The sequence below is a fragment of the Canis lupus genome, chromosome 11, assembly GCF_011100685.1.
Source record: "Canis lupus familiaris isolate Mischka breed German Shepherd chromosome 11, alternate assembly UU_Cfam_GSD_1.0, whole genome shotgun sequence".
NCBI classification, from domain to species: domain Eukaryota; kingdom Metazoa; phylum Chordata; class Mammalia; order Carnivora; family Canidae; genus Canis; species Canis lupus.
The window spans coordinates 17,818,792-17,832,236 of NC_049232.1; the positions used below are offsets into that span (position 1 = coordinate 17,818,792).

A 13,445-nucleotide genomic window follows, 5' to 3' on the forward strand; every position below is an offset into this window, starting at 1 on the left:
TCTTTACAATTACTTGTTTTCTCTCCATTTCCCCTCACCGTGGGAATCTTTAGTTTGAAGTCCTGGTAATGGTTTAACCTATCAAATGAAAAAAAGTTATTTTTAAGGAGAGAAAAGAGTATCTCTCTCTCTCTCTTTTAAGAGAGAGAGGGAGGGAATTGAGGGGCTAGGGTTGGCTAGAAAGAGACAAGCAGACTCCATGCCAGCCCCAGCCACCCTGGGCTCATCTCAAGAATCTGAGATCATGACCTGAGCTAAAATCAAGTGTAGGACGCTTAACCGGCGCTCAAGAATGGTGTCTTGTATAAATAAATAAACACACACGCACACACACACACACACACACACATATGGATATGGGTCAAGCTCCCATATCAATCAATATTTTTGTAAAAAAGCACTTCTAGGCACTTTAAGAACAAAATTTCAGTATAAATGTCAATACCAACCTATACGTCTTCAAAAGTACTTTTTGGAGAACAACCCATTTTTGTGTTTTATGATCAGAGTTCAAATATTCCTTGCCCTAATCAATTCATAGGTATCTTTTTTTTTTTTTTATCGTTTTCTTGCTTTTTGTCAGGATTTCTTTTTTTTTTTTCTTTTTTCCTTTTTTTAAATTCTTGCCACCGCCTCTCCAGCCTCTAGTTTGGTTCCCCTTATTTAGTGAACCAACTCTCTGGCCCCAGTGCCAGCGGCCGCGCTGCCCTCGACTCTCGCCACGACTTCCGGGGCCCTGGGCTCGGCTCGGGCTCGGTCCCCTCGCCCCCCGCCCCCCTCCCCGCCCCACCGGGGCGCACTCTCCGGGACGCGGCTGCCAGGGGCCCGCGCTGTGCGGCGGCCGCGCTCCGAGCGGGGCTCGGCCGGGAGCCTGGGGCGGGCGGCAGGCGGACGACACCTCGCGGGGGCTCGGAGCGGAGCGCCCCGGCCCCAGGCCTTGGGGGGGACCTGCGGCCGGGCAGGAGGCAGCCGCTCCGGGCGCGCGCGGGGCTCACCTGGGAGCAGGGCGCGGGGCGGGGCGGCGCGGGGCGGGGCGGGGCGGGGCTCGCACCCGGATCGGCCGCGGCACCCGGAGGCGTCCCCGACCGAGGCGTGGCCCCGACCGCCGGCGCGGTCCTGGCGGGTTAAGAGGGCAAAGCGGCTGCGTTTCTCCGCCGTCGCCACCCCGGCTTCTGCAGGCTCGAGGCCAGCCCCCCCAGTGGCCGCCGCGGGAGAGCCTCCCCGAGAAGAAGAGCGCCTGCCCGCGGCCGCCGTCCCCCTAGGGCGGTGGGATTCGCCCCGCGCCTGCGAGGCCCGCGAGCCGAGGCCCGAGAGCCCCGCGGGGCGCCGTCGGGGCGGGCGGGGCGGGGCGGGGCGGGGCTCCGAGGCCCCTGCGGAGGCCCCCGCCGAGGCCCGCGTCGGTTCGCGCGCTGTCCCCGCATCCGCCAGGTGACCCAAGCCTTCCCCGGCGCCCGTCGGGTGGGGCCACTTCTGTGCGCACTTGCGAGTGTTTCTCAAGATCACCGTCTCCCTCCCAGAAAGGCGGGCGCGAGCTGCAGGTGCCAGCCCGTAGCACCGGGCCGCGGGCTCCGCGAGGCTGCCCTTGGAGACCGAGCCCGGGGCCGCCCTCCGTGCCGGGGCCCCATGCTCCCGTCGTGGGTACCAGGACTAGCGGCTGCCGTCGTCTTCCTGCATGTGTTGCAGAAACTCGCGTTCCCTTACTTCTGGGCCGACCTCTGGTACCTGCTGAAAGTGGTGCGCTATGGAATCCGGTTGAAGATGTACGAACAGAGAGGGGAGCTGTTCACTGTCCTGGATAGATTCCTGAGTCTTGCCAACAAGCAGCCCCAGAAACCCTTCATCATCTATGAGGGAGACGTCCACACCTATCAGGATGTGGACAAGAGGAGTAACAGAGTGGCCCGCGTCTTCCTGAACCATTCCGCACTGAAAAGGGGGGACACCGTGGCTCTGCTGATGAGCAACGAGCCCGACTTCGTCCACGTGTGGTTCGGCTTGGCCAAGCTGGGCTGTGTGGTGGCCTTCCTCAACTCCAACATTCGCTCCACCTCCCTTCTGCACTGTATCCGCAGCTGTGAGCCCAAGGCCGTGGTGGTGGGCGCAGGTAAGGTACCAGGGGTGAGAGCTGCTGGTGCAGAATGCAACCCTGCCTGGCACCGCTCCCCGGACCTTTTTTTTTTTTTTTTTTTTTTTTTTACAACGGCTCACAATTAATACTTGGGGTGTGTGTGATGAAGTGTGCGCAGCAAGGATACAAAATAGTGTGACAGTTCCGTGACTGGTGGTTTAATACCTCCTCTTTCATCCCGGTGACTTACGGTGTTGTAGAGTAGTAAATACCAAGACAGGTTCAGAAGACTTTTCTGAAATCTCTGCTGCTTACCGTTTTGGGAGAGGGGGCAGTTTTACTGGTATTGATACTTCAGTGAATGCAAGAACACAGAGAGAGAGAACTTCCTAAGTTTTAAATTTTGTCCAATCTGATGGGTGGGAGAGTTATCTTGGTTTCAATGTGGACTACCTGCCGACCTCTAATAGTAACACTATCAAGGTTGACTACGTTTGGAAAACGAATATGTTTAATCTGAATTGCATGAATTCTTATCTTCATGTCTGCTCTTATTTTTCACTGCCTGCAAGCTAGGATTTGTCTAGCAAGGTTAAGCTCCCATCTCCCAGCCAGTGGGCGGGCTGTTGGCAGACTCTATCTAGGCTCTTTCTCTCTTACTCCAGCCGCATCTGTCTTCTTTTTTTTTTTTTTTTCTTTCGGTAGATTTTTAGTGTTCTCCTTGTTCCTTGGAGTTAGGCTCTGGATACACATATTGACACAGGATTACAAAGAAAAGATTTTGGTTGAATACCTAATAAACAAAGAACCTAGGAAGATGGGTCTCACAACCGGGTAGAATTGAAGTATAACAAATGATACTTATTTGGTATAATCAAATGGATTAGTGAAAGTTTTTAAGTATTTTGGACTACTAGATACATACTGACACCTCATATAGAGGTTTTAGATTCATAGAACGTTATGGAAAAGCTACCTACATTTATACATTAGTGATAACTAAAGTGTAGAACTTTCAAGTAACCTTTATCATATTTGCATATTGCACAATAATGAGTTAAGTGATATATAGTACAAAGGTTAATTATTCAAGTCTTTCATTTCTGTTCGTTCCCATTGTCCTTCCAGTTCAACTTCACACACAGCTTGCAAAATATTTACTCTCAATATTTACTTTTTCTTCATTTCTTTTTCATTCAGTAGTTATATCCTCCAAGATTGAAACTGAATCCCTCACCTTGGGAAGAGGTTAAGTAGTATGGTGAACTTTATCTGAACTCTAATAGTAAGTAGGATAAATGAGTCACACAGAACTTTAACATCATGGTGAGCAGGGGCAAGTGATAAATGTGAATGCAGCAATAAAAAATATCATTTATCTCTGGATATATTCAAACATTTTATTCCACTTCCCATAGTATTGCTTGATCTAATTTAGATAGCAGTTTCTAGAGCAAATTGAAATTAAGATGAACTGTTGAAAATTGATAAAACCATGAATTCCTTTCATAAGAGCAAACTAAGAGGGCCGGAGTATCCCTGAAAAGATTTCTGTGGCCATGTTTTTAATGCCAACCTGAGAAATATCCTATAGCCAGTCTCCTGAGGAATTCCTCTCAAAGTATATGGGCCTGGTTACCTCTTAGCATAGAACAGTAGTCAAACTTTGCTCTTGACTGAGTGGTTGCCTAATTATGACCAATTAATTTTGCAATTTTACTTGTGCCAAAGTTTTGCTCTGCTTGCCAATAACTAAGTTGCATTGTTTCCTTGTTTTTGATTTTCACACCAACAGTGAGTTTTCATATATATGAAAGCCTTTGGAGTTTTAAGCCAAAAACATTTAGTCAATTTGCTTAGTAATAGAAAGGTGGAGAAATCAACCTTAATTCTTATTCACAGTTCTTTTTAGCTATCTTTAGAATATATAAATTACATGTTTTTCAAAGATGGGACAATGCTATTTCATTTAATTACTAGATTTTTTTGGTAAGATGTCTTATATCACAGGCACTTTTCTATATTTGAAGCTCTTAACCTGAAATACTGTATTCTTGGCATCTTGAGTCAAATTAGTGAACAATACATACATATGGTTTTTAGAGCTTTACATTTTAGAGATCTTAAAGTCTCATGGAATGTTTCTGATGGAGATGTATCATTAAACCATTATGTCCCCAGGGAAGGTGTATGGATATAAAAAGAGCAGTCAGATGGTTTAGATGGAGATAAGCCAGATAGATTTGGATTTCATTTATGGTCTGCCACTTCTTACCTGTATAATTGAGGAAAAGACCATCAGCTGCCCTGGGTCTCATTTTACTTAGTCATAAAATGGTGATAACACCAATCTACTTCTCAGTGTAATTCTGAGATTAAATGAGTAGCTTTTGTAGAGTGACTAGCTGAGTGCCTGGTACGTACTAAATAGAGCTGTAATGAATTGAAATAATTGCTATTATTATTATTACAAAGTCATCTGAGGCTTTTAATAAGGAAATTTCTTTGGATTTTGCTGCTACAATCTAATTTGGTGTTAGCTTAAGAAAAGCTGGTAAGGAGTTTGGAATAGGACCTCAAACACCTTACTCTGGTATGTTTTAACATTCTATTTTCCAGAAGTTTTATAGAACCGATTTCAAACAGGTTTTACACGATGGACAGATAACATCTTTTTTTTTTTTTTAAGATTTTCTTTGTTTGTTTGTTTGTTTATTTATTTATTTAGAGAGAAAGCATGAGCAGGGGGAGGGGCAGAGGGAGAAAGAGAATCTCAAGCAGACTCCCCTCTGAGGGTGGAGCCCAAAGTGGGGCTCCATCTCAGGACCTGAGATCATGACCTGAGGTGAAATCAAGAGTCAGCCACTTGGGGTCACTTGGGTGGCACAGTCAGTTAAGCGTCCAACTCTTGGTTTCAGCTTAGAGGTAATCTCAGGGTCATGGGATCAAGTCCCACGTCCAGGCTCTGCACTCAGTACAGAGTTTTCTTGAGATTCTTTCTCCCTCTCCCTTTACCCCTCCTACTCATGCTCTTTCTCTCTCAAACAAATAAATTAATCCTAAAAAAAAATAAAGTCGGATACTTAACCAACTAAGCCACCCAGGAGCCCCCAGAATAATGTCTTATAATTCTGTCTTCAGGAACAAGTCAAAGGAAAAAATGCCAACTAATCTGCCAGACAAATTATTGATATTAACAAAAATACTGACAGTTGCTTTTACTCAAGGCTGATTATGTGTAAGATACTCCCAGTGATTCCAAGAGGCAGATACAGAGCTCTATATTGGAAACAGAGACAGTTCCCTGAGGATGTCTAGTTTGACACAACTTCGTTTGCAGAGCAAAGATTGAAAACCTGGTCTCTGATATAAGACTGTGCTGTACTATATAGCCCAATTGTTTCTGAGGCTCAGTCCCCTTTTGATGTAACTATGAAAATATGTTTTCCAGTTATATAGAATAGTAAAATAAAGGTTTTCAATATTAAGACATCAGGTTTTTCATACCTAGAAAAAAATTTTAAATATTTTTAAAACTCTTACTCCTTTCTTTTACAATCTGAAGATTCAAAAATACTTGCCAGGAAGTTTTTGACCTGTATAGTGTGATTTTGAAGATGTGTCAAATGGCATTTCAGATTTCCCTGGAAATTTTCAGTACTTATGGAAAATGAAATAATAGTCCTAGATTAGGGATGCCTGGGTGGCTCAGTAGTTAAGCATCTGCCTTTGGCTCATGGTGTGATCCTGGGGTCCTGGGATCGAGTTCTACATCGGGCTCCCTGAAGGGAGCCTGCTTCTCCCTCTGCCTATGTCTCTATCTCTCTCTTTGTGTTTCTTATGAATAAATAAAATCTTTAAAAAAAAAGTCTTAGATTAAACCTCGTCCTTTCCTCCTAATATTTCAACTTCAGTATTACTAGTAGTGCCTATGACCAAGATTACCATCTACCTCTATATGCTTTTCTCATTAGTTAGAATAAACAGAAAAATGTTGGGATGATTGTGTATCACTTTAAAAAGTCTGTGTAACTATATCCTTTGGCCTATTTAGCAATAATGATGATGGTGATGATGATGATGATGATGATGATGATGTCTTCCATTTCTGAAGCAATTTATGAATTACAAATTGCTTTTATGTATATTGTCTTATATGATCCTCATCACAGCCATAGCCTTGTTCTAAAGATAAGGAAAGCATGGTTTAGAGTGGGCCAGCCATCACCTCAAGCTCACACATGTAGAAAAGGCAACATGCAGACTGGAGCTGTGATTTTCTGATGTGAATGCCTGCTGGGTACACCTTTGTCTTTGTCCTTCTGCTCTTTTTTCTTCCTTCCACAACTCCATCTTTTCCTTACCTGTCCTCATTCCTTGCTGCTCCCTGCCCCCTTCCCTTCCCTGTCTGTCACCTTCCATCTATTCACTTTCTTTCAGTACCTTTTCCATCAGACCCTACAGCCTCGGGTGTACTATGACTATTCACAGTTACACAGTGGAAAGAGAAAGTTCTAGGTGCTATTTGTGTCGCTCTGAGGACTAGGCCCAGAACAGGGTTGTAAGCTCTGTGAGCGGAGGAAACTTGTTTTGTTCACTGCTAAGTTCTCAGAACTTCGCACAAAGAAGATGCTCAACAAATACTTATTGCCAGATGAATGAATGACCTCATGGAAAACTATGAGGTACCTATGGATACTCAGTAACATCTTATGTATTTGCGTATTTTTACAAATAAATCATCCCTCTGCTGTCCGTTCAGTAACTGATTTTGATAGTAGATGGATCAGTGGGATTTCTTTGTAGTGTTATTTCATATTATTGTTGCTAAGTGTAAGATCGTGACTCCCCAAAAGCACCAAGCAGGGGCAGCCCGGGTGGCTCAGCGGTTTAGTGCCACCTCCAGCCCAGGGTGTGATCCTGGAGACCCGGGATCGAGTCCCATATGGGGTCCCTGCGTGGAGCCTGCTTCTCTCTCTGCCTGTGTCTCTGCCTCTCTCTCTCTCCCTCTGTCTCATAAATAAATAAAATTTAAAAAAAAAAAGCACCAAGCATTTCAGGCACACGGAGCATCCCCAGAGTTTTGGATTTGCTTGACTGCATGTATTTTGTACGCTCTCCTTTCTTGATATACACAAATCATTCTAAGTGGATAACTAAAAAGGATATATTAAGATCACCCTGATCTTTGTTACTTTAGATTCAGTAGTAGCAACATGTTTGGAATATTTGGAAGGGTTTTGTGTGTTCCTTTTCACAGGAAATGGTTCTTTTTTATTTTATCTATTTATTATTGAGAGAGAGAGAGAGAGAGAGGCAGAGACACAGGCAGAAGGAGAAGCAGGCTCCATGTAGGGAGCCCAACGTGGGACTCGATCCCAGGACTCCAAGATCACGCCCTGGGTCAAAGGCAGGTGCTAAACAGCTGAGCTACCTGGGCTGCCCAGGAAATGGTTCTAATAACTTACAGTATTGTGTGCAGGTCTGCCCTGTTAGTTTTTATAGTTTTTATATTGTTACTTATTTCTAGTAGAATGAATGTCTGCTTTGCATTTTTCTTTAACATTTTCGACTCAGGTCCAGAATTACCTTCATTCCAAAAGGAAATTATTCATTTCAATAGGAAGGTTAAGTGGCTTCATGGTTCACTATCTGGAAAAGACAGTGTTCTAAGCACTGACATATCATCTATGGCTTTTTCTTTTCTGACCATGGAGACACTGACTGGGATTCTTATTTACGTGTCTGCTGAACATGTGTTCACTGTAAGGGAATGATGTTTGAATGCTGGCAGGAGCAAAAACTATTTAAAAGAAGATTGTCCCTGCACAGAGAAGTGGCAGGGCTAAGGGGGAGAAATACACTTCTTAATTCTGCCTTTGACTGACTACTAACACATTGCAGATGATCATTGGTCTAGTAGGAATCAAACATAAAGAACATAACAGAGTGCCTGCACCATAGTAAATATTCAATTAATGGCTGCTATAATTATTTTTAATTGCATGGTGGCCAAGACATATCTGCAAGTAAGAGCGTCTGTCTTTGCTACAGGCAGAGGGCTGTCAGGAGGGAGGTCCAGGCACAGGGCACTCGACCCAAGTGACCTGTTTTTTTTTTTTTTATTTTTATTTATTCAAAGAGAGAGAGAGAGAGAGAGAGAGAGAGAGAGGCAGACACAGGCAGAGGGAGAAGCAGGCTCCATGCAGGGAGCCCGACGTGGGACTCCATCCCGGGTCTCCAGGATCACACCCCGGGCTGCAGGCGGCGCTAAACCGCTGCGCCACCGGGGCTGCCCGTGACCTGGTTTTAAGCAGCTGTTCTGTCCTCCTCCCCAGGAGCACTGTGGCTGTATCTACTTCGCAGGCTCAGCAGCTAGGGCTGGAGTGGGGTCAGACCCAGTTAGGAGCCAGATGGTTAGCTCCTCTCTGGCCAAAAAAAGGATTCTTCCATTTATAACCAGAAAGGAATGTGGAAAATAACTGTTGGCATATGAGTCCTGTAGAAATGCTACCTTGGAATTGCCTTTTTACCAGTTTATAGTTTACTTACTGATTAGCCTGTGTCTAGAGAGCTTTTCTGTACCTTTACTCATTTTTAACTATTTTGACATTGAAAAATAGCAAGCCAAATACATCATCGCATTGTGGTCCCATTTGGGTAATGATTATTCATTGGCAATGGGAGATGTGCTGGAAATGAAATCAAATGAAATGTTCTCCTTTTTATTTTCTTGCACAATTTTACCCATAATAAATATGCTATTTGTCCCTCAAAACATGTGGGGACAGCTGAGAAGCTGAGAATGAAAACACATAAACGCACTTAACCAACTTGTGTGCGTGTATTCAGGGCAGCTAAAAAAATCCTTTCAGGGGAGAATATGTTATCACAATTGAAAGACTTGTCCTGTGCACTTCCTAGGGTTATGATTATTAGTAAACTAATATTTGTTAGAATAGCTGGTACATTATTCATGGTGATATGAGTTTCTAGCCTGATATGAATTGCCATAGGACATTGCTTACTTAAGAATCAGGTTTGTTAGAAAGCAGAGTCTAGGGGCACCTGGGTGGCTCAGTTGGTTGGGCATCTGCCTTCAGCTCAGGTCATGATCCCGCCATCCTGGGATCAAGCCCCATGTGGGGCTCTGCTCAGCAGGGAGCCTGCTTCTCCCTCTGTCCCTCCCGACTGCTCCCACTCTCTCTGGTTCTCTCTCTGTCTCTCAAATAAATAAATAAATAAAATCTAAAAAAAGAAAAAAAAAAAAAGAAAGAAAAGAAAAGGAACCAGAGTCTGCCCATGCTTTCTATGAAAAACCTGTTTAGCTGCTCTAAGTAGTAGGATGGTAGTTATAAGCATGAGGTGAGATCTGTAATTTCACCTTAGATTCTGTGTATTTATTGCTTTGGGATGTGGAAAGCTCAAGGTGACCATTTGTACTTGAATTTCATTTATGTTTTCTTCATGCCTAAAAGTTTCAATGTTTGCCAATGTAGTAAGTGCTGCAAGCTATTCTTTTGAAAGCATTAGCTTGTTTTATGTAGAATCAGACAACTTTAAGAGTTTCTATTGCAGGATAAATAACATAATTGATACTAATGACATAGTAGAGGGATATATTAAATTTTACTCGTATTTATAGTGTTGGTAATGTGAATAAGAGACATGATGATGTAGAAACAAATTAATTGGTAGAAAAATTGCTGAAGGATCATAAGCAGAGATCATAATTTACCTGTTTTTTAAAAGATTTTATTTACTTATTTGGGAGAGAGAAAAAGAGCACAAGCTGGGGAAGGGGCAGAGGGAGAAGGAGAAGCAGGCTCCTGGCAGAGCAGAGAGCTGGAGGCAGGGCTCCATCTGAGGACCCTGAGATCTGAGCCAGAGTGGAAGTTAGATGCTTAACTGACTGAGCTACCCATGCAACCCTCTAACTTACCTGTTTTAATGCTTGCAGCATCAACTAATGAAGTGCTTTGCATATTTGAGAAATAATATGTGGTTTCTCCAAAGGACCCTATTGCTGTGAAAGCCTTCTACATTACAGCCTTATCCTGTAAGGTAGAGTTTGTTCAAGGGTATAGGATATTCAAATGTCTCATTTTCTTATAATTGTTTTCTGTCGAGACCTACATCAACAGGGGATGCCTGGGAAGAGCTCAGTTCCATAACCAGATCTCTATGTAGCACCTGCAATGTGTGTGCCAGGTGCAGCCAGCACAAGTATGGATTAGGATACATATCATTCATTTGAGGTGCTTACAGTTTTATAGGTTTCAATGGTAGTATGCTTCCCTAAGAGTAAACTTTCATGAAACACAGCCAAGTGTCCTTGAGGTATTTAAACAAATGCTATTTTGTGTCAGGACTTAATATTCAGAATTTACTTTCAAAATGACCCTGAAACTTTTCATTTTGTTAAGGAAGATTGATAGTGACAAATAAATAATTAATTTTTATCCTCTACAAGACTTTTCAGATTTTTATTTCAATGTTCATTATCCTCAACTAAATTACCTACTACTATTGAAGAAATAATTTGATAAAATTCTGTAGAATTCTGAATGTCTCAACTAAGTCAAGTCAATTTAATTTTAACCAATGAAGGGATTTAAATTGTATTTCCTCTAATTCTTAGGAATCTGCTCACTTCCTTTTTCTTGTAAAAAAAATCATCACCCTTTGCAAACATTGAGTATTTATTTAGACTCTACAATTCCAAAAATTATTTGGGGCCACAATTAATCATATTGTAACTTTCTTCATACTTATTTTGCCTACTTAGACATACATATCATTATGAACATGTAAAAGTTTATGCTGTTAATTTACAATTCCAGATGAGAGATTTGAAATTAAGATAATGGGTCAGTTCAGAGACTTGTACTTAAACATTCAAAAAGCCAAAAAGAGTCATTAAAACAAAATTAGGGGGCAGCCCGGGTGGCTCGGTGGTTTAGCACCGCCTCCAGCCCAAGACATGATCCAGGAGATCTGGGATCGAGTCCCACATCAGGCTTCCTGCATGGATCCTGCTTCTCCCTCTGCCTGTGTCTCTGCCTCTCTCTCTGTGTGTGTCTCTCATGAATAAATAAATAAAATCTTAAAAAAAAAAACAAAAACAAAATTAGGGGTGTCTGGGTGGCTTAGTGAATTAAGCATCTGACACTTGATGTCAGCTCAGGTCGTGATCTCAGAGTTCTGAGCCTGGGCCCCATGTTGGGCTCTGAGCTTGGCATGGAGTCCTCTTAATATTCTCTCTCTCCCTCTCCTTCTGACCTTCCCCCTCCCAAGCTTGCTCTTTCCCTTCCCCCCCACCCCGAAAAAAAACCAAAGTTAAAAGAAAATAGAAAGTCTCGATCAGCAGCCTGGGTGGCTCAGCGGTTTGGCGCCGCCTTCGGCCCAGGGCATGATCCTGGAGACCCGGGATCGAGTCCCACGTCGGGCTCCCTGCATGGGGCCTGCTTCTCCCTCTGCCTGTGTCTCTGCCTCTCTCTCTCCCTCTCTCTGTGTGTCTCTCATGAATAAATAAATTTTAAAAAAAAAGTCTCGATCACCTGTCCTATTTTTTCATTTACTTATGGCTTGTTCTTCCTCCAGCATTCCTTGTGATTTTTCATTTCTTACCAAAGCACTCTGGATATAGCAGCATGCCGTGTACGCTCAGTGGAACTATGGACTCTTACAGTTTATTTTATTTGGATTTGTTACAGAAATAAAAATTAATTCAAAAAAGTTCAAGCCCTAGTCTGCCTCCCTACCCCCTACATATGAACTCCTTACCATTTTCTGTGTTTCCTTACTTTTATTGCAGGTTTTATTTGTGAACTACCTAGTCCTGGTTGACATGTTTCTCTTGCTGTCTCTTTGTGATCAATCTGGGTTACAGATTTTGAGGAACTAAATCATGAGTTTTTCTCAAGTGTCTTGTATTTTGGTAGAACTAAATAGTAGCTGACAGATGGCTTTTTATGGTTACCAAATACTAATTTTATTTCAAAAAAAATGTCTAATGCAGTACCCTGAGTTCAGCTTCAAAGCAGAATATATCTTGTAATTATTTTTAAAGTTTTGTTAAAAATTTAGAAAAAATATAATTGTTTGGATGGAAGGGTTCATATTTACATGTACTTGAGCATTCTAAACAGGATATATTTTACATTTAATGACATTATTTTTTAGAACTGATTTCTTTTATGAGGTAATATATAGATTTTAGAGATAGTTGGACACAGGTTAGAATAACAATTCTGTCCAGCAACTTGTTACTTGGTGTACTAGTTTTCCAGGGCTGCTGTAGTAAATGTCACAAACTGAGTTGCTTAAAACAACAGGAATTTATTCCCTTACAGTTCTGGGGGCTAGCGGTCCAAAATAAAACTGTCTGCTGGGCCATGCTCCCTCTAAAGGATCTAAGAAAAAAATCTCTTGCCTCTTCCTAGCCTCTGGCAGTTGTCGGTAACTTTGGCATTCCTTGCATTAACTCCAGAGGCCAGTGGGATATTACTGTTTAATATCTCTAAAGACGTTAATGTAGATTTCAAGAAAAATAATGTGGCACTCAAAAGTCCCTTATATCTTAGACAACAAGTATGACATTTTATAGGAACACCAAACTAAAATTGGAGCACCTTTATGAAATATAAAAGTGAAACTTCAGTGTGAGAGATCCATATTAAAGTGGGGAAGTGTTATTTAAAGACTATAAATAACTGTGTCTCTACTCCAGAGAAAAATATGAGGCCTCACTGGCTTATACAAGATTCTCTGGGAATGAGGATGCAATGCTTCTTTTATATCCTACAGAGGGCTGGATACCTTCATAAATATTTCCTCCTTAGGGACTCATACCCCCTCTTCTGTCTCGCTTCTTCTCTACCCCAATTCCTCCTGAGCAAATGATGTTTTCTTTGACATAAATGGCCAAATTAAGCAGATTTGGTTCAGACTCCCGAATTAATACAACATGGCCTCTCCTCTCCAGGTGTTCTTTTGTTATCTGTACAGTAGATGCTTCCTGGGAGATGTATCCTTTTTTCTTTCCCAGACCTGAATTACAGCCCAGATCTTTGGTCATGGGAGACTTTCAAGTTCTTCAGGCCTGAAGACACTGGCGTTCCAGGCTTTTCTACTTCACTGCCTACCTTTTTGCTTGACACTGGTTCAGGGAGGACATCCCACTGCTGCCGATGGAGACAGGTCTCATCAATCTGTCATTGCTGCCCCTTGCTGGGCAGGGTGGGGACATTTATTGCCTTTTGTGGAAGGCATTTATTTCCTCCTTTTCCTTTCAAAGACTTGTGCTGTTCGTTATCCTGATCCAGAGGAAAAGGCATCTCTAGATTTCCTCACTTAGCTTTTGGCTCTGAAATGG

General features: G+C 42.7%; 1 protein-coding gene across 2 annotated transcripts in view; it reads left to right on the forward strand.

Annotated features, from left to right (window-relative positions):
* The first annotated feature begins 1,382 nt into the window (after positions 1-1,382).
* Positions 1,383-13,445, forward strand: part of SLC27A6 (solute carrier family 27 member 6) — a 69,273-nt gene continuing 57,210 nt past the window's right edge. The window contains exon 1 of one of the 2 annotated variants that reach the window (XM_038552060.1): positions 1,383-2,104. In XM_038552060.1, the coding sequence (XP_038407988.1) occupies positions 1,624-2,104 (481 nt within the window). In that variant the 5' untranslated portion in view covers positions 1,383-1,623. The remainder of the gene's footprint in view (positions 2,105-13,445) is intronic. The other variant, XM_038552059.1, reaches the window with a different exon arrangement.